This window comes from Thermobia domestica, chromosome 13, assembly GCF_964235325.1.
Source record: "Thermobia domestica chromosome 13, izTheDome1.hap1.1, whole genome shotgun sequence".
NCBI classification, from domain to species: Eukaryota; Metazoa; Arthropoda; class Insecta; order Zygentoma; family Lepismatidae; genus Thermobia; species Thermobia domestica.
Genome location: NC_137466.1, coordinates 146,072,702 through 146,098,459, shown reverse-complemented (window position 1 = coordinate 146,098,459; position 25,758 = coordinate 146,072,702). Strand labels below are relative to the sequence as shown.

At 36.4% G+C, this 25,758-nt stretch overlaps 1 protein-coding gene across 1 annotated transcript in view; it reads right to left on the bottom strand.

Annotated features, from left to right (window-relative positions):
• Positions 1-625: 625 nt before the first annotated feature.
• Rim2 (replication in mitochondria 2) overlaps positions 626-25,758 on the bottom strand; it is a 97,250-nt gene continuing 72,117 nt past the window's right edge. Inside the window, exon 6 of the mRNA XM_081736660.1 lies at positions 626-3,296. Coding sequence (XP_081592786.1) covers positions 2,998-3,296 — 299 coding nt within the window. The 3' untranslated portion in view covers positions 626-2,997. The remainder of the gene's footprint in view (positions 3,297-25,758) is intronic.

Genomic DNA, 25,758 nt, shown 5'->3' with positions numbered 1-25,758 from the left:
ATTTCTTATGTAGAAACAATTTCTAAATTGGTAGCACTGACATTTTTGTTATCTTTTTCCAAAATTGTGTTTTAAAAATAAGGTGTCTACGAAGAAGTTCATCTAATTTATATTTTGTTGAGCCATTTTCAACTGTTTCTTTCATACGTATGTGTGTGTCTTCTTGCCTTAATCATATAAATGTCGTGTTTTGAGAATGGGTGGATTTAGAGGTTGTCTTCTGTGAGGGTGGGTTTTCCGGAGGTCTGGAATACCTCGCAGTCGAGTAGGAGTTCTCCTGCGGGAAATTGTTTAAAAGTTTGTAATATCAAAACTCAGTTTTTGAATATTTTAGTGTATAATTATCTATATTACAACATAAGGAGATATTTTTAAATTTTTTTCAGAGAATTGGGGCAGGAGCAAAGATCCTCCCCCCATAACTGGTAACCTCTCCCATGGTTTTGAGTCATTATGTATATAGAAATGCAATCTTTTAGGCAAAATCCTCTCAACATTTAAATAGCCGGTATGTCGAGTCAAAATCGTAATACAACATACCATCTCTGCTTTTTCTTCACTTCGAACACTGGGTATAACATTTCACAAAAACATACAAGACCAGAACTATTCTATATTTTAACTGTTTATTACAAATTAGAAACTGTGTTAACACCGGTAACATAACGGTTCAATGCAACGAGATAAATATGGAAAACAGTCTGACATCTAACACAAAAAAGAATTTACTGTTAACATAAACAGAAAACGTTTCACTGTGATAACTATATATATATAATAAACTCCCTTTACAAAGCTTCATAATATATTTACACTTTACACAGCTATACAAATATGAATTACATAGTGCTTTTCTAAAAGAAAAAAAAAATCATGATCCTCTGATTCTTTCTCTCTTCCCTCTCTTTTTACATATATTTATATACATAATACATAATAATATAATACAATCTTACCAAAGCATTCTAAAGCACACAACGTACATACTACCATGTTTAAAACACAGTCTTATTTAAAAGATTAAAATGTGTTAAGTACACATCCTGGAAATTACAAGCAAATTACTAGACATGTACATGACTATGTATTGACTACTACGACAGTGTAGCACCAGCTTTATTTTGAAGTGGCACCATACCATACAAACGAGTAGGAACGTGTTCATATATATGACCATAGCTTATTTACTTTGTGTAACATAAAACCAAGGAATAATTCTTTGACAATTTTTACTGTAATTATTTCTCACTCATATACTAGACGGGTAACTCCCTTAAATCCACTGTTAGACTTGTTTCTGCATCGTTAATCCTCAGGTTCCGTAAGTCGTAGTGATATTTAACCATTCATAAAACCTGCAGCATTAGCTAGCAATGTAGATTTTCATCTATCTTTTGTATGAAATGTATTTTTCATTTTCTTGGCATAGAAGTCTGTCGTTTTTCGAGATTTTACAGTTTCTACAGAGAAAAGTTAAAACAAATAAAAGTGCTGTTGATTCCGATTTGGGGACAAACATGGTAAATATTAGATGCATTACAAAACGAATAAGAAACATAATTACAATAGTCTTTATGATCAATCTTTGTAATATTTAACTTACTTTCTTCTTTTTAGTATATTATATATACTTTACTATCTTTCCTTTTCTTTCATCTATGCTTTTTATCATTCTTTTTACCTTGAAAACTGTAATAGTGAGCCAGATTCGTGTGTTATGGCATTCCCGTTGTTTTTTTGTTTGTTTGTTGTTTTTTTTTTTTTTTTTCATGATCTTTACGAAAACTTGCACGATACAAACGAAAGTGCTTTACGAAAGTGCATGAACTTTACGAAAACTTGCTGCTATGATATAGTGCGCTTGTGAAAGAAAAACATTAAATACAAAATACCCTTTATTGTAAATGTCACTTGATCAACCTTTGTCAGAAAGCTGAGAAATGAACTAACTTCAAAATTAGTATAAACATTCACAATTCAACGGAAGGGGAATCAATCTGTTATCACTGACTCAATACGTACTTCAATATACGACAGAAAATTATATTTTCTACATTTGGTTAGGTATATCATAGTTTTATAGCACATGATTTGCTTCGTATGTTTTAGTATGTATTCATCTTTCTCCTCTGCACTAGCCTTATGTACCCTTTCTCTTATAAATAGTTTATTCACATGAGAAAATAAAAGAATACTTTACATCGTCACCAAAACTTTCAACCATATATATAACTTCGTACTTGCTATGGTATGGTACCATTAACTGTCTTCAACAATACCGGATACTTATTTCATGACTGGCTTCTTTTATATAGTGTAATATCACATTATTTAAAAGAAAATTACAAACAGCACCTTTATAATAGGAAATTTAATAATACACCTGGGAAAACTGGTTGGGGAGAAATAAAAGTAAAATATTAAAATTCAGTTTAATGACAAAACTATATTCTGGATTAGTTTCTAGGTATGAGGATACAATCACAGAAATATGGTAAGCACAAGGAACTTCCTTAGACCATATACTTCAGTTCTCAATTTATCACAGCAGAATCACATGTTTCAATATTCCACATACCCGCTTTGAGTTTCTTTCACTACATTTAAAGCACTGAGATTCACACTAATCCCAAAATCAAACTCGAAATTTACACGCATTCTTACAATAAAAACGTAACCTTTCTTTTGTAGGTTGTCATCATTTTCAGTCCTTAGAGTAAAATTAAATTAGCTTTATTTTAGCGATGTAACTGTTAGGTAATCCCTACAATTTCATTATTACAGTTTATTCAAGTAAATGAATCAATACCAAATATCTGCTTATCGGTTTTTAGCAACTATTCGCAGCAAACACTCTTATCATGTCACGCACTCTTGCAAACCAAGCACGCACGCACACACACACTCAATGAACAAAATATACACAATCACACTGCTACGCAAAATTGCTACAACAACTCACAGCCATTTTTCTTTTTTTACAACCAATAGCTTCCTTCAGTCACATGTTTCTTCAACAATGGTGTCATCACTATGCACCACATCTACCTCAGCGGAAGCTACATATGACTCTATATAAAACTCTGAATCTGGGGGTCTAAAATACTGAGTAAGGATATACACAACAGCCTCGTATGTACTCATCATAATGGCTGTGTTCGGTATCTGTCGAATGAGTTGTGTTGTAAGACCTCGGTAGAGACCACGATAACCTTCTTCCTGGAAAACGGTCGCCAGCGTTTGCCAGAAGGTTCTGTATTTTGTGCCTTCCTCTCGTAGTCGAGTTCGGGCTACCTCTGTAATTACACAAGAAACACAAATAATTAGTCTTTCAGATTAATTTGATTGCTAACAACACACTTTCCCTATTCTTAATAAAATACAATGAAACCTAAATTGGCCACCCTGAGTTTCATAGAAACTGTCGAACTTAAGAAGTAATAACAACACACGTCTGTGTCGAAATCGTTCCACAAACACGTGGGGCTAAACTAAGCATATGGCCAACTGAAGATATTTCACTACAATAGGATTATGCACATAGTTTGCTACTATGTCTACTAACACACGTATAGCATACACAAATTAAATTCATCTTATATTTGCACATGAAAACAAGTCAAAGCACAACAAATAACCACACATTTATGCACATAAATTAAATAAGGCATATACAGAAAATCTGATCTACTTAATTGCATCATATTAAGCTTGTAACACTGAACTTAATTCACAGTACGTGAATAACTGATCACTAAATTGTGAGCATTAGCACTTACATTGTTATAGAAATATGTGAACAGCATATTAATGCGTGGTAATTTTAATACAGTAAATTTTCGAGCCGATTGTACGAAAATCTGTATAATAAGTTAATGCTAATAACTTGGATCGTTAATATTTACTTCAATATTCTTATGTACTTTTCAAGTTCAAATCTACGTTATAATAATTCTCCAGATTTTTCCTGCCTCAGTTGCATTATAGACTAATTTCTTTCAATCTGCCATGAAACATAACAACTATGAGTCACCACAAAGGAGACCTGTCCTTCGCTAGCTCTTGATTTTTAGGCACTATCGAGAGTAAAGACATCACATTTCTATTCACTCGAAAGTTATAAAATTTTGCTTCGTATTATCTTCCCCCAAGGCGCTCATATATCTACAGTATATATATAATTTTAACCTTTTAAAAATACCTCAATCGAAGTACTCCCCCCTCTCCGATCTTCACAAATGGGTGTCATTTGTTGCATGTTAATTTACTATACACGCAATATAATTTGCTCTTTATAAATTCACGCAGTGGCTCTTTATAAATTCACGCAGTGGATCACTGACTTTCCTATAAATTGTAGAGCCTAAACAGTAACTTCTCACGATTCACCACAAGACAAAGTTCTTTTAATAGAAGCTAGTGTAGCCTACAAGAGAAGACGAGACGTCTCGTCTCGATTCTCGGAAAACTTTTTTTCGTCTTGTTTTGACAATTTATCTACAATTTTTTTTCAACTCCATCTAATAACTTGGATCGTTAATATTTACTTCAATATTCTTATGTACTTTTCACGTTCAAATCTACGTTATAATAATTCTCCACAGATTTTTCCTGCCTCAGTTTCCTGCCTGCCTCAGTATCTCCAATTTTTTTTTTCAACTCATAAGAATACTTCCGCATCACCAGAAGTCCTCAAAGGGTGCGATAACAACATTTAAAACAGTTTCGTATTTTTAAACGTTGATCAATGCTGCTCCTTATGTTCGTACAATCACTTTAGCAATTTACAGCTTCTATATCATACTATGAATTATGTAACATTTAGATTTGGGTGAACTAATATTGTTCACGAAATTCGAGAATTTTCTGGTCTCGTCAGCAACATTAACAGAAACAAATATACTTCCGGAGAACAATTTTCAGAACACCTTTTCGAAAGCAAGTGCTTCAATTCTGTCTCGTATGATAATCTAATCTATGAACAATGATACGTACAGACATCGTATTCGTTACTGGTGATCTAGTATACATTTACTACAATTATACCCTTTGGCATTAGCTGCTATGGCCGGCTAGGCGACCTTCGTTATGGTAAATGTGGCCATCGTATCACATCGCTTTTCAATGCAGGCATTTCTTAATTTTTATCCCGAAATTCTTGTCGCTTAATTCAAGTAACTCATAGTAACTTGCATAATTTTGCAAGTATAATTCGTAATTATTTAAATGTTGAGAAGAGAGATCCATTCTTGCATAGAATCTATATTCCGAAGTCATGCTTGTTTTCCATAAATGTATTAACCTCATAGAAAATTCACTACTTATTAACGTTCTCTTGCGAAGTTATGGTTTACCCTCACATACTAAAGTACTTTACATACACGTGTCTTAGCGTATGTGTGCATGTTATGACTTTCTTTTAATTTTTTTTTTCTGTAACCGTTTTCCTTGTTTTCCACATAAGAGTACACAAACCAGTTCCACAGCTTGTAAAGCTTGTTTGAAACTTCGCAAAGACTGCCTTTGAAGACTGAATTTGTTACATAGTGACTGTACTATTTCCAAGACTTGTACTTAAGTACGAAATCTCATCTCATATGAAACCTCTGTGCTGAAAAAGACGTTATCATTTTATGAGTTTAAGACAAAACGAAATATCAGTAAATTCAAGTGCCTCCAACAAATCTTCTACATCAGTTACTAAATCATATGGTCTAACAAGAGTTTCTCAACTTTCTTCAAATGTGGACTACTTGTATTAGAACGCTCTACGAGTACCCTTCGAAAGCAAATTTATCCATTTTTAAAATATATGTTTGGGAATACACCAATAAGAAAAATGGCTAAATGTTATCGAAATAAGAATGCTACCCTGGTTGTGTGGGGCAACAAGAACAGACAGAGTGAGGAATGAGAGAATAAGGGAAACAACCAAGGTTGTAATGCCCAAAAAGTTCCCAGAAAGAAGACTAGTGGTATAGTCATCTGATGGAAAACAAATGACTATGTGGTCAAAAGAGTGATGGCAATGGAAGTGGATGGGAAGAGAGGTAGAGGGAGACTAAAAAGAAAAAGAATGGACATGGTTAGGAATGACTTTATGGAGAATTCAAACTACAACATGGGAAGAATTCCAGGAAAGGGGTTTTATGGAGAAGGCTCATCAGAAACGTCGACTTCACGTAAGTGGAAAAAGACAGAGAGAGAAAGAAGTATTCATTACAATCCCATTAACTGTATACTGGTATCATTAGAAGAAAACAGGTATAAGTTTTTGTTAAAACGCAACTGAAGACCATCAAGAGTATTTTATAATAATATATATCTACATAACCTATTAAAACTAGCATAATTTTACCTTTTAAATTATATATTACATTATATGTACAGGTTCTCAACTATACTGTGTGATATGCATTCGCTTAACTTTTATTTTTCTGTCTCTTTTGAACTATGTTCAATCTAAGAGGACACAAGGGCTAATCTCAGGGACTGCTTGGGTTCCGCGGACTACAGTTTGAAAAACGTTGACCTAAACTACAGTATATTCCTTAAATAACCACATTAAACGAAGATGTTCTTTACTCATGCAACTAAAACAATAAAACGCAAGCACTGACGCGACGTTGCCAAGTGATAAATGAGTGTGGCTATGGCTAAGCAGACAAACTACAGCCCGATCAGGTGACAGGGGATAGACGTGGATGTGTACAAACTAAATGTGGCAATACCGCTGGCCTCTCATTTGCTAGCAGCATTTAAAGGGAACTTGGAGCGCCGCCTTCAAATCCCAAGACTTTGTCGCGCCGTTTAGTAATTTTGTCTTTTTTTCTTCTTTTTGTTATGTGCACTCGACAAAAGCACCTTCCTTTCAACGAATACAACTCTTCCCAAAACGGAAGACGACACTTCATAGTGGAGTCTGGGTTTTAAACCCTAGCACGAACTATCCTGACTTACGAATTCGAGAACATTTCTTAAATTCACCGAAGTTTAAATATAAATCATACACACTTCTCTCTACAGCTCTCTCCAAATTATGATTATCATACATATATTATCTTTATCCTTTTGTATGAATTTTAGAACAGCCCTATATCATTTAGCAAGAGAAAATCACTTAGTGTCCAAACTTCCTGCAATATAAACCACGAAAGACTAGGGGTAGGCTAGCACGACGGCTTTTGATTGGCTTATACCAAATGTGGTCACTCCCAAGCTCCCATTGCATTATCACAAGGTGAGGTGGTAAGATTACTGGTACTTACATGAAACCTTGAGTGTAGGTTTACATGAAAGCTTAATATGTAATGATATAAGGGAGAAAGAGGTATTCATTACAATCTCATTAATTGTATAATGGGATTAATGTAACTATTTTTTAAAGGCTTGAAGCAATGGTGGTGGAAGGTTAACCAAGTTCCACAGCTCTAGAATGTCAGACCCTTACGAGATTTTTGTTTCTCCGGGAAAGGTCTGTAAAGGAAATTCACACTGGGAGAGCAATCTTTCCTCAGCGTTGAAGATAAATCGTTTGAAGACCTGGATAGCTGAGCATTTCACCGTTGATGGTGAGTGTCCTATATCTTCAACCGCCCCAGCATCCATGAAATGATGCTTGAGGGCAGGCGAATATAAGGAGGGAAAAAAATATACTGAACATCTCACGGAGGCGTGTTGGGTTTATTATCAGCAGTATACTGAACATGCGCAAGCTTTCAGTAAAAACTGGGTGCTAAAATATCTGAGTAGTGATCAGGAAGAGGAATGAGTTGAAGCATTCAAGACGGTTTTGGCTCGTTTTGGGGCCTATGCTCCAAAATTTTTTGCCCGACTAATGTCTTGAGGATGAAACCTAGTTCCTTATACATGATCTTGAGACCTCAAAAAGTCAATGAAGTGGCGCTACTCTCGATCTACATGGCTAAAGAAGTTCCACACTCAGAAATTAGCAAAAAAGATCACGACTTCAATTTTCTGGAATACAGACTGTATTCTGTTTGTGTACTAGATACCTCAGAACTAAAGTATCACCGGCTAACCTATTGAACCAGCTTCACGGTGTAATTAAGTTATCTGCAGGTATTCTTATTTTCAATGACGATTGTCCAGTTCACATCCGGCATAGTAGCTGCCAAATTGAACCCCCTGGGATTTCATTTGGTAATGTCCCCTCTATTCGCCTGACCTGGATCCCTTTGATTATTATTTGCTCCCGAACTTGAAGAAATACCTGAAGGGACACAATTCTGGGTACATTTCTGACGTTCTATATTATGTTTTCCCTTTTTTGTTACAGAAAGCAATAAAATAAAAGTAAATATGAATGTTATTATTGAGCTTTTAGCAAAATTATTGAACTTTTTAAAAATATTATAATTTTATGTTCAACGCAAATAAAAAAATCAATAGGTCAATAATTTTGGTTAGGTTGGCATGCTTTCATTCGTTACTATTCTCATCTTTGAAGACATCTAAGTAAATATATAGTAATTATCAATAATTGTAGTTATTGTGAGTTTTGTTAAGTTGGTAAGTTAAAAAAAGAGCTGCACATTGATGAACTTGAAACGTACCATAATAAGTGCTGAGGACGTAAATTGGTGTCTTCCCCCCCCCCATAGTATCATACTGTCTGCCCTCTCACATCATATTAATTAACATTATCCTTTGATCCGCTGTTATAATGAGACGAAGCTCTACAACCTAACGTGGGACCGGAACTACATGAGCTCCGCTGGGAATCGAATCCGGGTCTCCCACGCCGAAAGCGCGTACTTTGACCGCTTAGCCACGAGGGAGCTTTATCTTGTCTTTCCTACATTATTCTACTGGGTGCTGAAAGTAAACATCTACGCCTCTCAATTCGAGAATAAGTTAACACGTAAACCCAAGTGAGACGCAAAACATTGGCCACTTTGTATTTTTGCAAAAGACTAACTATGGAACTCGCGCATCTCTTTGAAGTTCAAGGCCACAACACACCTACTTTCATAGCGGTCACCATTGAAGGTCATCATCGCAACGTCATCTATCTGCACGCATGGCTTCCGTGCATGTAGAGTTAGTTATCTATCGATTTTTTTTTTTAAACGTAGCATATTTTGGCAGTCAGCCTACTGGTACGAACGCGAACTTTCCATCCTCTATAATAAGTCACAAAACCATTCCAACTCTGGGTAATCGTTTTACTCGAACCTTCATGCTTCTTGAAGTTTCTGTTGCTATTCCTGGCAAAATGTCATACCTCAAAAAACTGTCCTGTGCGACTTCGCACGATCATTCTGCCAACTGCATCAACACACGCAAGTTTCCATGCGACAAACTGGTATCTAATATATACATAGGACTATATATTTCGAATATTACAGAAAACAAGCGAGACAAGACCTGAAAGATGTCCCATCTCGAGATACATCAAGTTAAAGAATATTATGTAACAAGTAAGCTACATCTATGCGAGTTGTTAGGGGTGAAGCTTCAATTTCACTCGTCCTTCCTCAAATAAATAATTTTTCTGGCTTCTCATAGCACTTTCTCTCAACTCCCAGCCTCATTCACCTATTTCTGTCCTTGTATGAGATTTGCCTTTGTGTGTTTCATAAGGTTACAGAAAATCCAAAACTGATTATAAACAAACAGGAGGTCAATGTCAATAATTCATTTTCATACTGCTGTAACACCTACATAATAAATTATATCATATAGATTTATACAATTATCTCTAAGAAAACACGTGGTGGTAATCAAAATTATTTATTAAATATTACACTATTTTGCCATTGTTGGCAGGTCACTTGCTACAAATGGTAAGTTTCAATGCACCACGTCCTTAACCCTTAGTCGGTAATATCCGTCTCCCAGTAGGATGTAAGATATTTTTTCTTCCGAGTTGGTATGCATATTTGCGCTATGAATTGATATTTCACCTATGCTTCAGTTGTGGGTTGACTGTGCTGTTTTGTGCAGATGGTCTAGCTCATCGTTGCAAACTTCGAAGTGTATAAAGTTATTCCACGCCGTCCCGCAAGCGGATATTACTATAAAGGAAATATATTTTGTCTGTCTAAGGGACAAATATTACTTTACACTGACAAATATTTGGGTGTTTCTTTCGTTTCGAAAATCTCAATATATTAAGATGTCAAGTAGTAAAGGTATACCAGAAAGGAGTAGGGCTATACTACAAATGGCTATAGAACAGTTAGAGGAAACTGATTATGGTTACGGATCCGATGGTTCCTCTTCGTCAAGTTGTAAGAATACTGATAAGATTGAAATTGAAGCGCTCATTGGATTGATGACTTTGGGTTCCATTTTCAAGTCGGGGCGTGAGAGCTTGGTGTTAGTTTTATCAAATGACTGCACTTGAGTTCATGCTTTTCGTGCAACCATGTCTTTCAAATGGTGAGAAGTTTTGCTGGCAGCTCTTGGGTTTGATGATTCATCTACTCGTGAACGAAGGAAAAGAAAGAATCCTCCAGCAACAGTGTCTAATGTTTTCAATAAGTTCATTTCTAATTGCCAGAAGGCATATTCTATTGGATGTGTTGATAAAACTCTACAAGTTATGTGCATAGGAATGGATTCTCAGCGGTGAAGCACGTTGTGTTGAATTCATGGGTACATCCACAAGTGAATTACGACATGCTTCACTATTCAGTTTATGAATTTTGTTACGTAGAATAAATTCTCTGGGTGTAACTAAACTTTATTGAAAACTGGCTTATACCACTTTGGCTTCAAGCGTCTCAATTAAGCATGTCCGTCTCTCAGGCGGATGTTACTGTTATAGCTTATTTTTTGGATGTTACCAACTAAGAGTTAATCTCTTCACTGTTACGTACAATTTTTGTTTTAATACTGTCCCTCATGATACAAAATTAAACACAGAAATTTACTGAATACTTAAAAAAAAAAAGTAAGTTTATTATTCCATATATTTACAAATTGGCAATAAATCTGCCAATTCATTTTTTTTTCTTTTGTAAATATCGGTAACCAAATAAACTGATAGACAGTAGCAATAATCACGCACTGCAAGTTTCAATTTCGTTCGGCAGGTGTCAACTACTGGAGGATATTTGCTGACATCTAACGGAGAGATGTGTAACTTCTACCACCTTGTAAACAACAGAATTTTTTTTAAAAAATCCCTCTCGTTCAGGTGGTATCCTATCGAAATGAAAGTTTTACGTCCTACGATTATGCCGGCTAGGCTAAAGGAGACGGAGTTATCGTATCGAGTAAGAACGGACGTATGTCGCCGTTATCAGTTTGACTGCGGTCGAGATAACTGTTCTAGCTAGCTATCGCCAAAAAAGAATTTTAAAAATTTGCTCTTGTTTAAAGAGTTTTCGTGAGGAGTAACCGACGTACTGACATTTCGATATTGTTAAGTCTCACTTGTGAGATCCTGATAAAAGCAGTAGATAGTACTACCCAAGTAAGATGGAAAATCGCATCAAGTATTGGATTACGATACATTAACTAAACTAAAGAACAGGGGCATGGTGGCTCAGTGTAGAGCACTCACTTCTGGTGAAAGGGATTCCTCCCAGGGCATGGGAATTTGTGGTGGACAATAATATCGTGTCTGTGGTTTTCTTCGGGTTCTTCTGTTTCTTCCAAATTTTCATTCCACAGTTATTTCGCAATAATTCCCTTTTCATTAACCATCCGTCTTCTTTAACCTACAGGACACAATCGTGAGATAAAACACAATAAGATTTCAGTTACAATTGCAGAAATACGCCCTTTTTTAAAATTTACAACTTTTGAATGTTGAAAATGATTTTCTGTATTATTTAGCTTACATACACATAATGATTTTTACACTTATGTGATGAACAAATTCAACTAAAACCAATTCTAAACAGGACTCGAACAACGCGGTGTAAAACCACGGACAGTTCTTGGAACTAATCAACTACGTTATGCAGGGTTTCATTTCGTCAGCTTTAATTTCTTGACATCAAGCGGACGGACAGAGAAATTTTGGAGAGCGGCAGCTAGGGATGCGCACGAGACAAGATTTGTGGCTGTCTCGTCTCGAAAATGTGCTGTAAAAGTGATGTCTCGACTCGAAAAATGTATATTTTTTTATTGGAAGAGCCGTGTCTCGACTCGAATTTTGTCAGGAAAATCCTGTCTCGACTCATCTCGAGCGCATCCCTAGCGGCAGCTATATTTTTGTACAGCGAAAAGGATATTTTTATATTGGATGCCTACATCACAATACAACAGATTTGGAGGGATATCGGGGACAAACCAAAGCCAGCGATGGATCCTTTGCTCCTCCCCATCTGCCATCACTAATTTCTGTACTTTGACATTATTAATTTTTAAGAGACGTAAGTGATTTTTAGATGAAAACCTTATGATGTATTTCTTCCTGTCAACGTTGAAGGTAACAGCCCACCTGTTTTTAGACTTCTTAATTTACTTGTATGTATTTTTTTTTTTTTAATCTTGAGTTTTCGAAAGAATTAAATAAGTTCACTCTAATTGTATTTAATTTTACTATATTTTTCAATAAAAATACAGCATAATTCTCAATGTGGACTAGCGTATGTAAGGCAAACAACTTCCTTAATGTTCACAAGTATGTACTTCAAATATTTTAGTCAGACAACAAAAGCAGTTGTGAGCTTTCGAAACTCACAAAGCACAATGTATTTACAGATATAACACCATTCTCTCAATTTTGTCTTCTGTTTTACATTTTTTAAATCAATTTTACTATGAATGATTCTTGAGAATGCCAATGAGTATATTCCTAGTTAAGGAAGATGGAGTCTGATAAATAACTGCAGTATTGTTCCACGATGTTTCTAGGTAATCAGGGTCACTAACGGTGCTGTTCTCGGAACTTGAATGTTGGATCTTCTATTAAAAACTCGACATAGTATCTATGTTATTTGGGAATCATAAATTACAAATCATCCTGTTATAGAATTATCACTTGTTAAGTGTTCTAAATTTGTTGGCAGATCTGCTGTCTCCTTCTGTTGCACAGCCTTTGGCAACAGCTCCTCCAATAAACGAAGCGTTCTGTCGTACTGCAAAAGAGTACTTTGAGTTGCAGAACTGCCTTTTTGAACTGCGTTTCTTTCCTACTTCTCAGGCTGGAAATGAAAATCAAGTAGCACTAACCAGAAGCCATTAACATGAATCGAACAAAGTTCGGTATTACCTAGTACGCTTCCCTGTAAATTGCCCTCAACACTCGCTGCTTGGCATCCTTACGAAGGTAAAAAGTAACAAAACATGTTTATTTCTGCTGCTTGCCTAAAATACATGTCCTCACTTAGACAATCGCTTTGTCGGCTGAGAACAGCAAAAAACATCAAGATAAAATAGAATCTATTTTCTCGAAAACTTCCTTGAAGTTTAATTAGGTTCAAGTAATGATTGCATTATCAGGCAAAGAAAACTTAGGTGAAATGTTTTCAAAGTGATCCTTGAAAATGCAGAATGTAATTTCGCTCTATCCCAAACGGCGCAAACAAAACAGTTTCTGATAGTAAATTGTGGTTTCTTTCTGACTCATTTCTTCGCAACAGCCAACGGTTCCGGGATTTCTATATATAGGAGCGATTTACTGTCGTGTTTTCTTCTTTCGTCCTGCTGTTTCGAAGCAGCAGTTGTATTTCATTCATTCCTAATGCATTAGTCAACTGCAGAGCGAAGAGTCATGCTTATTACATGTGCAACTTCTATATTGGAATGCTTGTTGGAAGTAGGATTGCTACTACAAGGATGATTTCACTCAATGAAAACATATTGCCACATTCCGAGCTCAGTTTCTGATAAAATTAACCAACTCTATTTTTCTGAGTATTTCACTTTTGATCAACCACATTTAACAAATCCACACTTTATATGAAGGAAATTTTTCAGATTATTATTAAAGACCAAATCATCGAAATACTTCAGTTGACCACAACACAATGCTCAGCTGACTACAACACCACAACACAACAAGTGCGGTTTAGGTGATATAAATTATGGAATATAATGTTAATACTTTTTTTTTTAGTTTAAATAATGTGAAACTAATTTTCTCCTCTAAATATGATATTCGTATATTATTACCAAGAATCACTCAATGAATTAGAGACAGAAGAAAGACTTTTTCTGAGTTTTCTGCGGAGAATAAATTTCAAGTTTTATTGAAAATAGTTATACAATATACAGTGACTTTTTATCTTACTATTTGTAAAAATATAAGCACCCATCGGTAGAGAATTGTGGCCTACTTCTACAATATTGTTCGTTTGATGTAGGAAGTAACAACTTCCCAGTGTTGAGCATATGTAGGTATCCCTCAAACGCAGAAAATGTACCCTTAGTCTTTTCCACTGATAATCACTTAAAACCTAAGAATAATAACCTAAAATCTGCTCTTCATACAATCGAATGTCTAGCTCTTGGGAGCTTACCTACCTACAAAACATCTAACATGCGCGATTAAATTGTTTCTCTCATGTTGTTGGAATGAACAATCTATGTTTCGCGTTCTAACTCGCTCTTGCATCATCTAGCACTAGGGTTGCCAACTGGCCAGTTTTTCACCGGCCTGGCCGGATATATTGCTGTTATTCTGATTAAAGCCGGTGACCGGTCAAACTTCTTACAAACCCCTTTATGACCGGTTCTTCAAATATGTATCTAGTTTGGTGGGGTGCTGACTGCCACGAGCCTGAGAGAAAGTTGCTAGACGTAACATTACCGGACGCCAAGAAGCATGAAAGAAACTAGATGATCCTTAGGATTGTGTTGTTTAGACCAACACCTAACAAAGGTAAACAGGCCTCTGTATGTACACTCATGTCCAAAATTATTGTCACATGATTATAAATATGTTGTTCTAGTAATATAATTTGATAACGAATTCGCCCGGTAATTCTTATAATGTTAGTATGTGTATAATCGGCAAAGACAAGTATGTGGTAAATTTCATGTCAAAAGAGCAGTAAATAAGAACAATAAAACGAAAATAAAATTTTCTTGTCCATTTAGTTATATTTTATTTTACTCATTATGATTTTCGTATTTATAATTCTTTTCCTATGAAATTTATCACAAATATAAATTTCCTGATTATACACATAATATAAATATTAAAAGTACTCTGCAAAATTATCAAATTATATTCTTACAAGAAGACAGTTATAGATATGCGACAATAATTTTGGACATGAGTGTACTTTCAGTTTTGTCAGGGAGCGGTGCGTACAAAATTGGTACGATTTATGTATTCTTACTTGAACTCCCTATGTCAGCATGAACTGTGTACAGCTAAGCAAATTGTTTCGAGCAGCTCTTGAAAGTTCCATCAAAAAAGCACTGCTGGCTGTACCTCACAAGGGAAGTTCAGGAGAAAACACTCGCCTGCAGAGAAACTAAGCATGCCATTTGAAGTCCCAATTTATGCTGATTATAACAAGCTAATAAAATTCCTGTACGGTTGAGAGCGGTTCGAGATATTCAACTTGGAAGTTTATATGAGAAAATGAGAATATACGCATTTATACGCGTTAAGTACAACATAATTAGTAACGAATATTGACATACGAATTGAAAGCTATCGGAAATAACAGAAAAAAAGTGTTTCGCAATAACTAACGGGTTTGTTAGATATAATTAGTCATTACATTGTTCACAATAATCATAGGTTAAAGATGAAAATTGACCACTGTTGTTCTTCTGTTTTATGAAGAAATGACGCAGGCAAAATACTCCCTTGCACCATGAACATTTTATATGTGCAATTGTGTTGCATGCGTCAAGAGAACAGTTCACAGAACTAAAGCAAAAAGCAAATTCGACAAGTGATTCAAAAGTTATAGGCCTATAATTTGTTCGTAACTTGCCTTGCAGAACGCAAACTGAAACAATCGTATGTATCGCGGTGATCGGAAGTGATTCGTATGGACACGAACTTTATTTGATTGTTTCGTTGGTACATTATACCGTCCAGATGAAGAAGCTTCATATTATGTACAAATCTCCTGCTATAATCTTTGATTGATCGGAATCAAAACACATCAAATGGTTGCACAAATCGTGTGCAATTCTTTGGTATCTTCTCAACCATTAGGTCTTTGCCATCCGTCATGCAACTTGTAATGGACAATTTGTCTATGAATGGACCCCAGTGATCAAGCAATAGCAAGTTCAAACCATCAGGCTTCGCCATGGGTGAGAATACTTAACGCATTGAAACGTGCATCCACTCATTTTCTCATATAAATTTCCAAGCTGAATATCTCGAACAGTTCTCAACGTACAGGAGTTTTATTACCTGTTGTAATAAGCATGAATTGGTCCTTCAAATGACATGCCTATTTCTCTGCAGGCGAGTGCTTCTCCCAAACTTCCCTTGTCAGCTGGCTTTAGACCATCATATCCATTAAATAATACAATAAAACAATTAATATAAACAATGAAATGTGCAAATTGTACATATAACAGAAAAGACAATCCCTTTATAAACATCCAAGTGTATGTCGTTCCACTTAGTGAGCAACTTTGTAACTTATAGGATGTTACATAGATTTGCTGTGATGATTACTAAATTAATCCCTACTAAATTAATTAATAATCATAAATTTAGTATGAGGGATTAATTCCTTTCTTTCCAAATACAGTTTCTCCCAGGCTCGTGGCAGTCAGCACGCCGTCGTGGCAGTCAGCACCTTCATATTTGCAATCAGCGACAGTCGTGGCAGTCAGCACCAATAATTGGCTGTGGCAGTCAGCACCCGTGGCAATCAGCACCTATTCTCTAGTTTGAAGTATAGATTTAAAAAGTAACCTTCATTCTGTAAATCCAAAACTGTCACCTTTCATCATCTACCAAAGATTAACATATTTTGTTCATCTGTTTCGACAATTTTACAGAGATGATATGGACTGTATCAGGGAAAATTTGAAAATGCTTTGTAAGGAGTTTTATACATTTATTCAGAGTGAAAAAGGACTTTTTAAAGAAATTTCCTGTAGTTGAAGTATAAGTTTAAAGAATAAATTTCATTTTCCAAGGACAAAACTGTCACGTAAAGACAGTATATATTTTTGTTCATCTGTTTCGATGATTTTAAAGAAGTGGCAGTTACTGATAAATACAATAAAGCGATCAATGCCGATTTCAGTTTTTTATTTATAGCACAATGTATATATTAAGATTATTAGTGAATGTACAAAGGATTATGAAGAATACAGGTGCTAATGGACTTTTGATCATGATAGTACGTTTTCTTCCCATGGATGGATCCGAACCACGGGCGTCATTTCAGACTTCGCTTGAAGGGGAGCAAGTGCACCACCGACAAAAGACTTTCATGTTTTGTACTAGTATATTAGTAGACAATCGATTAAAATATACGTATTCCTCAAACTCTTCGGAGAGGAGGAGCAATTGCCCCTTCCTGCCTCCCCTGGTCCGAACAGAGATACTTCACACTTAGACCTGTATCACAGGGAACTTTGGAGGGTGCCGGTCTTTTTTATTTTCCAGAGTTGGCAACTCTATCTAGCACTGACGCATGTTAATTCCGTTTTGGCTGATATCACTCATCTTTCATATTATATATATATATACCTTCCTTAGAAATACTAGAGACTAAAATAATCTGTATGTTGAATGCTGATTACGTAATTTGTTGGCTGAATTTTTGCGAAGAACGAACGAATTCAGCATGTGGATGCTTCATCATTAAAAAGCGGCTGTTGAAGTGTAGTAAACACATGTCTCACCAGAGAAGACCTTTGTATATTTTTCTGTCATTTCTATCGTTTAGTCTATCACAAATTTTCAATTGTCTTTAGAAAAAGAATTCACGCCTCTTTATAAATTCCGAATGGTAGTATACCGAAGGATTCAACATATATTTCTAAAAGGTGGAAGAAAGAAAAAAAAATGCCACTTAAACATATTAGCGATTAACCTGTTATAATATCACAATGATCGCTGGTTAATTGGATTGATATTTATAATCCTTTTTAGTAACGAGACTATATGAAACATGAACTTACAGCTTAAACGAGGAATCCGAACCACTTGAGTTCACACCGGTAACCGAACCCGGATAGCTGCACAATCGTAATGAACTCGGTACATTTGATTAGATTTTAGTTTCGTTGAGCGTCCCTTTCAACAGACGTGGACTTACAGCTTAACTTGGAATCCGAACCACATGAGCTCCCACCGGAAATCGATCCCGAGTCCCCCACATCAAAGATGAACTAGGTAGACATACACTGTATTTTCACTTATAGCTAAAACGTATCGAACGACATGGAGAACTGACACAAGTATATCACACAGCCTTGGGTCTGTGGGTTTTCTGGAGGTTCTTCTATTTTCCCTCTTTCTCTCCATTCCATAAATCCTTCCACATACATTTGTAATTCGTTATTTTAGCCCAAAGAAAAAAAAAATCGTGGCTAATGATTTAACTTCACGTCCCTCGCCATCTTCAACATATGTATTCAACATTCCATCACATTTGTTTTTGTAACTCTAGTCGTTGCAAGAATTATCTTTCAAGAGGTAATCAAACCCAGAATGTTTGTACTAAACAATCCTACTATGACAAAATCTATTAGGTTGAGGTCAGGTAACTGAGATACCCATTTCACAGGCCTTTCTAATCAATATAGTACATGTGAATTTCTAATCAATATAGCTTTACCAACTAACGGTGTTCAATTTCTTCATAAAGAGATGACTAGAGACCGAATGTTTAGGCATTAAAAACCTGCAAAATAGGCACTAAACAGTAACTCGAAATAATGAAGATAAATACAATTAAAACAATAGATTTAAGTCATAGGTAATGTTCAAAAAACATAGAAATATACCTGCTTGTTAATATTTTTTTTACTATATATAGAAACGAAACTTGACATGCATTCCACACACACACATACACACAGGGCTTCAAAAATCCACTCGCCTGCTCGCTAGTGGCGAGTACTTTTTTACATTTGGAGAGTAAAGTCTGAGCGTGGGCTCAGTCAAAAACGTGAGCTCAAGAGTAAAGAGCAGAAGTCACTTTTATTTGTAAAAGACATGCCAATAAACAAAACAAACAATATATTAATATGTTTACTGTGTCGCAAAGTGAATTTTGTTTACTTGTATAAACACCGTGGCTGCAAAATGCATAGATCTACTAGCAACTCCGTGCCTAGTAGATTTTTTGACTGGTGAGTACTTGCAAGATTTTTCAATATATATATATATATATAAACTACAACCCCCATATAAACTTTAAAACGTTGTTTTTGGCCATATCTTTAATATCAAAGAATAGGCATTCTGCCTAACATCCGGTCTCCAGAGATCACAATAAAAAGAAATTATACACCATTTAGTACATACTAGGTGAAGAAAAGGTCTTGCAACAAAACTACTGAATTCGAAAGCATTTCTACGGATTTGAACTGTGTATGATACCTACACATGGAGGAGGAGAAAAAAGTGAGTTTTGGACTTAATGTTTGTTTTATATGTAAGACACAGCTACAACACTATTCAACACCTCAATCCACTTACACTTTATCAAGTTATTAGTAAATTTAAAGTTCACTAGATAAACTCTTATTTAATACTTTCTTCTTGCGCCTTACTATATATCTCCTAGTGAAGCAAATGGAATTACTATTATTTTTTAAGCGGTTGCGGCTATATACAGTAAATGAAATAATTAGGGAAAGTAATAATCAATCTAACCCCTGATCTTGACTTTCTGAACGACTTGCAAGTTTTTTGTTTGTTTGTAACTGTTTATCTGCAGGATAGTTCGTGGCCAATCACATGTGCTGACACCGTCTGTACTTCCATATTACGCCAGAATGCGTAATGCGAAAACAAGTGTTTTTTAACGACAAGCCATTATCATGGTTGTAGGATATCTGCACTTGGTGTCAATGTGTCATTCATCTTTCCCACCTTATCTATTAACACTTTCATTCCTCCACAAACAATGCCGTAACTGCCTCCAATTCGTAATTATTTATGTTTCGTATAGGCGCGGACCTGTTTGATATTCAGGTATACACTGGATAAAATGGGCTTCAATCCTGCTTCACACTGGATAAAGCTGCAAACTATGGTTTAGCCCCTCCCTTGATCATATCCTGGATCCGTTAATATGTATATATAGTGTGTCCGTAAAGTCATGGTGCACTTTTGAACGGTCACAGGAGATAGAAATGTGAAATTTTCACCAAATAAAAGGAAAACTCTCCAAGTTTCACACCTATTCGGAGCAGTTCAATGTGGCTTCCATTTGTTGCCCTACACGCAACTAAACGATATCCATGTTCTTCCCACACAGGGTTATGGACGTCTGGTGTAATAGAGTGAACATCTGTGATTCTCTGTTTTAAATGATTAATGTCATTGATACGTTCACTGTATGCATGTTGTTTCACTAACCCCACAAGTAGAAGTCTAAGGGATCAGTCCGGGGATAGTGGTGGCCATAACTTGACAGAATCCCTGCCTATCAACCGCTGGGGGAATGTTGTATTCAGAAACTCACGAATAATGTCGGCGTAGTGTGGAGGAGCGCCGTCATGTTGAAAGATACCTTCTGGAAATTGTGGCATTGCATACAATTTCAACATGTCAAGGTAGTTGTTTGCCGTCAAGTTTGCTCCGCAAAGAAAAATTAGCCTATCACTTTATCATGGATCAGGTCACACCACACGTTAACTTTAGGGGTATTACGTTTGTATTCAACGTAGGCACGAGGATTTTCAGCAGCCCATATTCGGACGTTATGGCGATGAACATCTCCACAGACATGGAATATCGCTTCATCGCTAACCGCAATCTTCTGCAGACATTGTTCATTGTTGTCGATCTCATGAAGCATCTCTGTAGCAAACGCGAATCGTTTGAGTCTATCCGCCGGTTTGATAGCGTGCAACAGCTACACTTTGTAACCCGAAAAACGTAGACGTTACTTTAACACCTTATGAACTGTAGTCTTGCTTAGGTGCACACGCACACACAGATTTTTTCGGGCTCCTTAGGTAGCTCTCCTGTATAGCCTCTACAGACTCATCAATTATCGATAGCCTACCAGAACGGAGTTTGTCCAACTAACTGCCGGTATCCTTCAACTATTTATCCCATCGAGTAATGTTATTCCTATGTGGTGGCGCTTCCTTGTACACGCGACGATATTCACGGTTCACTTTGGTCACGGATTTAGCAAGCCACAGAACACACTGAACTTTCTTCTGTGCCGTTCACATCTCGATTGGCGTGAGCTGCTTCGCTGCTGCCCAGTTCATGGTGTTGCGTCATCACCTGTTTGCGCACTCGCTTGAACATCATATTACGGAAACTTGGAGAGTTTTCATATTTCTATCTCCTTTTGTTGCTTTCCTGTGATCGGTCAAAAGTTCAACATGACTTTACGGACACATAATTTATCACATTCATATTTTTCTAGCATTCGTGATGTAGAATGTCGAATCCCCTTTCCAGTTTGTATCTCAAAAATATCTAAAACATATGTAGACAAGCCTTCCTTGGGTGGCAGTTTCATTTCATTTGCAGTTATGATTCGAAAGTTCTAGTGCTCCGAAGTTCGGGTTGCGTGACTTTCTGGACACCCTGTGATACTTGTAACTACACCGAACGGCAACATATACAGCTATTCAGGTTAAGTAGCCAGTCGGACAGATGCTGAATGTATGTCTGGGGTACGATGTCTCACGCTCGCTGTGAATCTTCATGTAGCAAGATGGTCGTTACCGAAGTCCGCCTGTCACTGTCAGGCATTGTTCCACAATGTCTCACGCGTGCTTGATAGAGTTTATGTTCGGAGATTAACATGCGAAAGCAGAAGACGTATATGAAATAAAGCACGATAGGGACGTGTGTTATTTTGCTAGAATCTTGCAATGTTCAGATAAGCTCGGAAGAGGGGACTCCCGACCAGTGGCGCATGTCTTCTACATTGCGGGGTGGGGTGGAGACCGTTCCCGTTTTTTTTTTTTTTTAAACCCATGCTCAAAATATTTATGAAGTTGAAAAACAATGCTGTGGAAGTTTAACCCGGGAACGGTCGAGTGTTGATTTGTGACGCGAGCGGTCGACAGGTGAGCGTGGCGCTCACAAATTACGCATTGTCACTTTTATAAGGCCAGTGCTACTCCAATGGAAGAGAATGAAAAGGTTACACTTCATTCTTATACACAAGACATATCAAGAGACAGCTAGACGGCGCCTCAAGTCTGTGACCCCACTAGGGCGGATTTGAAATGAAAACATATGCCAGAGTTAGCGCTGCGCTCACGTGCCGACCGTTGCCGGGTTATGGAAGCAGAGTTGTCTTCAACATTATGAAGCGGGAAGATCTGAGACTTGTTATAGGGAGGACATCAATTTCATCTCACTTTCCTTTGTGAACCCGACACAAATCATCACATTTCTCCCCCAAAAAACACAATTCAAATCGGATTATTGGGGGAGCTAGTTCCAAGATTGGAGAGGACATGTCCCTCCCAACCCCCCGGGATTTGCGCCAGTGCTCACGACGTCAGGAATGTACGACGTACTAATTATCCTCGCGTAAATGAACATCGAAGGGAAGCGGGATGTGTCCCATATCAGACTGATTTTCTGTATAACAATTCACAATATTGCTGTAGAGAAATTCCACTAGGTCAGCCGATTAAGGGCGAATTTCATTTTGAAAAATTATTACGTATACAATTTCCAATTATAATGTCTTCATAATGCGTGATCAGAAGAAACGAAATTTCGAGAGCATATATGTAACATTTTTGACTGTGAAATTGAACTATTAACTCTCATGTAATATTTTTCATTGTCGACTACGAAGGGTTGCAGACTATTGGTTTCTTTACCTTGTAACTTAAATCAGAATGTGTCAAATGGCGATGAATACAGAACTTTTACAGAGGCATCAAGAAATTGCTTATTAAAACAACTATTTGTATCATTATTTACACATAGGATACACATCTAACTAGTTCATATTTAAATCAAATAAGCGTTTCCAGTGTGTTTAATACCACATTACTTTGTCATTTTAATTGCAGGCCGTGAAAACTTATCATATATAAAAAAAAATGTAAATTATTCATGGCATTAATAACAAAAATGAATCCACGTTCAAGAATGTTTCATCATATGCTTTAGCGTCAGGTCCCTGTTGTAATTTGAGAATTTGCAGCGCACTTATCCTGCTAATAGCAACTTGTAATACAAAAATAAAAAAAAACTCGTACTACGAAAACGCATCCAAAAACAACCCAACAGAAACATAAGTTCCCCATCCGATCTTCTAAATATAGATCTTCGTGTTCCTTCCTGCTCCCTAGCGGACTTCCGAGGAATTACGAATACTACGCAGTTCGCCCATCCTTCGGCTTCGTGCCAGCTGGTTGGTGGAATTCCGGGGGAGATGCGCGCACAGACCTCTCAGCAAGTCGGAATTGGAGGTCTACGTCGTGCCAAACACACACACAAACACATTCGTTTCTATCACAGCAATAAACGTATTTACTACCGTGACCGCAAATGTATTTGCCTGCAAAGAAACCTGTACCGCGAGTACCGGTATTTGTTGTGCCACAATCTCAAAAAACGCAATAACGCAAAATTTTGTATAGGCTATAAATGAAAACAACGGTGCCTTAAATTATATTTCATAATGTCATGTATTGCTCTTTAATACCACGATTGGAAAAATAATACTAAAGCTCTATTTATTATTTTTAAATTGTACTTTGCTGTGGATTTTTTTTTTTTTTTGTTCGAAAATGATAATATTCGGAAATACCTTATATAAACTCCAATCATTCGTTGATTGGTGGTAAGATTTGAAAACGAAGTTTAAGTGAGCCTAGTTACTGTCTACAAAGAAGAGACAGTTGCTAGTTATTATTATTATTATTATTATTATTATTGACTTGATTGCTGAGGCCATGCATTTGTAATTATACCTCATTATAACTCACAGCAGGGGCCACGGTGGCTCAATGGTAGAGCGTTCACATCTGGTGCATGGGGTCCTGGGTTCAAACCCTGCTCCCACCAAGTAAACCTTGTGGTGGATAAACATCGCGTACGTGACTTTCCTCGGGGTTCTCCCGTTTCCTCCCACTTTCTTCATTCGAGCATTTCATTCATTTCTCATCATCACCGTCTCCTTTAGCCTTGCCGGCATAATCGTGGGACGTAAAACTTAACAATTTCATTTTTTTTTACAACTTTCACAGAATTGTACTGAAATTTCTCTATAATAAATCGTTTCTATATACAGTCCCCTTCCATCCGCAAGTTTTCCTAATATCTTAAAACTGTTAGTCCTAAGCTCTGTTAACGATCAAGTCATCGCTGTCGGACTATTGACTCATACTATATTGAATCTGCTCTAGTAAGTCCTATTACTACTACCAGTATCAGCACCATAGTTACTGTGGTCTAATCATGGCGGCCAGTGAACTGTGATGCCGGATATTGCAGAACCGAATAGGTATGTTAATCCAACAGCCTATATGTAACAACATGTCATAACTTTCCATTTTCATATTTCAATTTTACAATCTTTCTCCTTACTGAAAATAACGATCAATATGAAATCTAATTATAACTTGCACACGTAAGATTTCAGAGAATTTTGTTTTTGAAACATAAAAACAAAATTGTATTAAAAAATGCAGAAAATATAAAATAAAATTATAATTTAAAGTTATTCACAATACATTACTAGTAGACTTATCACCTATAGGAGCGTGAATACCAGGAATCTTGGCACCACATATCCCAAAACACGGATCGATCAATGGTTGGGAAAAGGTCACAAAACAAAAGAGATAGTGCACGCCGAGACAGCTCGTCTATGCAACTTTGAAATATGGAAATTGAATTAAAAATTGCTGACAACACAATTTACGGATCTATGCACAGAACATATCGGATAAAAAAAAAAGCGAAAATAGAACTAAAATACTTGAAATACGTGAATACGTGTCCATACCGGTCTATCTTTCAAGGCAAATACATTAAGGGAGTTTAAAAATCTTTCATTTACTATTAACATGTTTCGACGGACCTTACTAACTACAAAACTCCGAAATCAACAAGATAATTTTTCCTCTTTCCTTGCATCTTCAAGAATTTTTATGTTTAAAAAACGGATAATTCATTTGAACAAACAAACAAAACATATTTTTGTTATATCGGACACACTTTTACCCAAGGTGTGAATAATACTGTATATATTGAGAAACTCCAATAATGTTGATGGTGAACAGACGTACTATACGTATATACAACTAATTTTAGCAACTGACATTGAACAATAGTTGAGTTAACAAAAACCGTCTTCGCTCCAACAAATGTGTATATATAGTTAGATTAGACAATGTCTTACAAGGAAAGCTATCCAACTCCTCGACGAGTATCGCATTGAAACTTACACAAGTGGAAGGACATCTTGAAAGATGGATATATGCTTCCTCTTACGATTTGAAATGTCGTTGAACCGGAAGTAGAATGATCGTCCCCCCTCATGGCCCCTGATAGTCATGTACTCTGGTCATACATGCCAGAATGTGATCCACTGAACATGTTTTCTCACGAAGACAAATATTGCAAACTCAAAATGATAACAGTCGGTGGTGATTGGGATCTCTAGTACGTCATTTATGCGAATCGATGTCAAATGGAACACGATGCACGATCGTAAGTTCCAA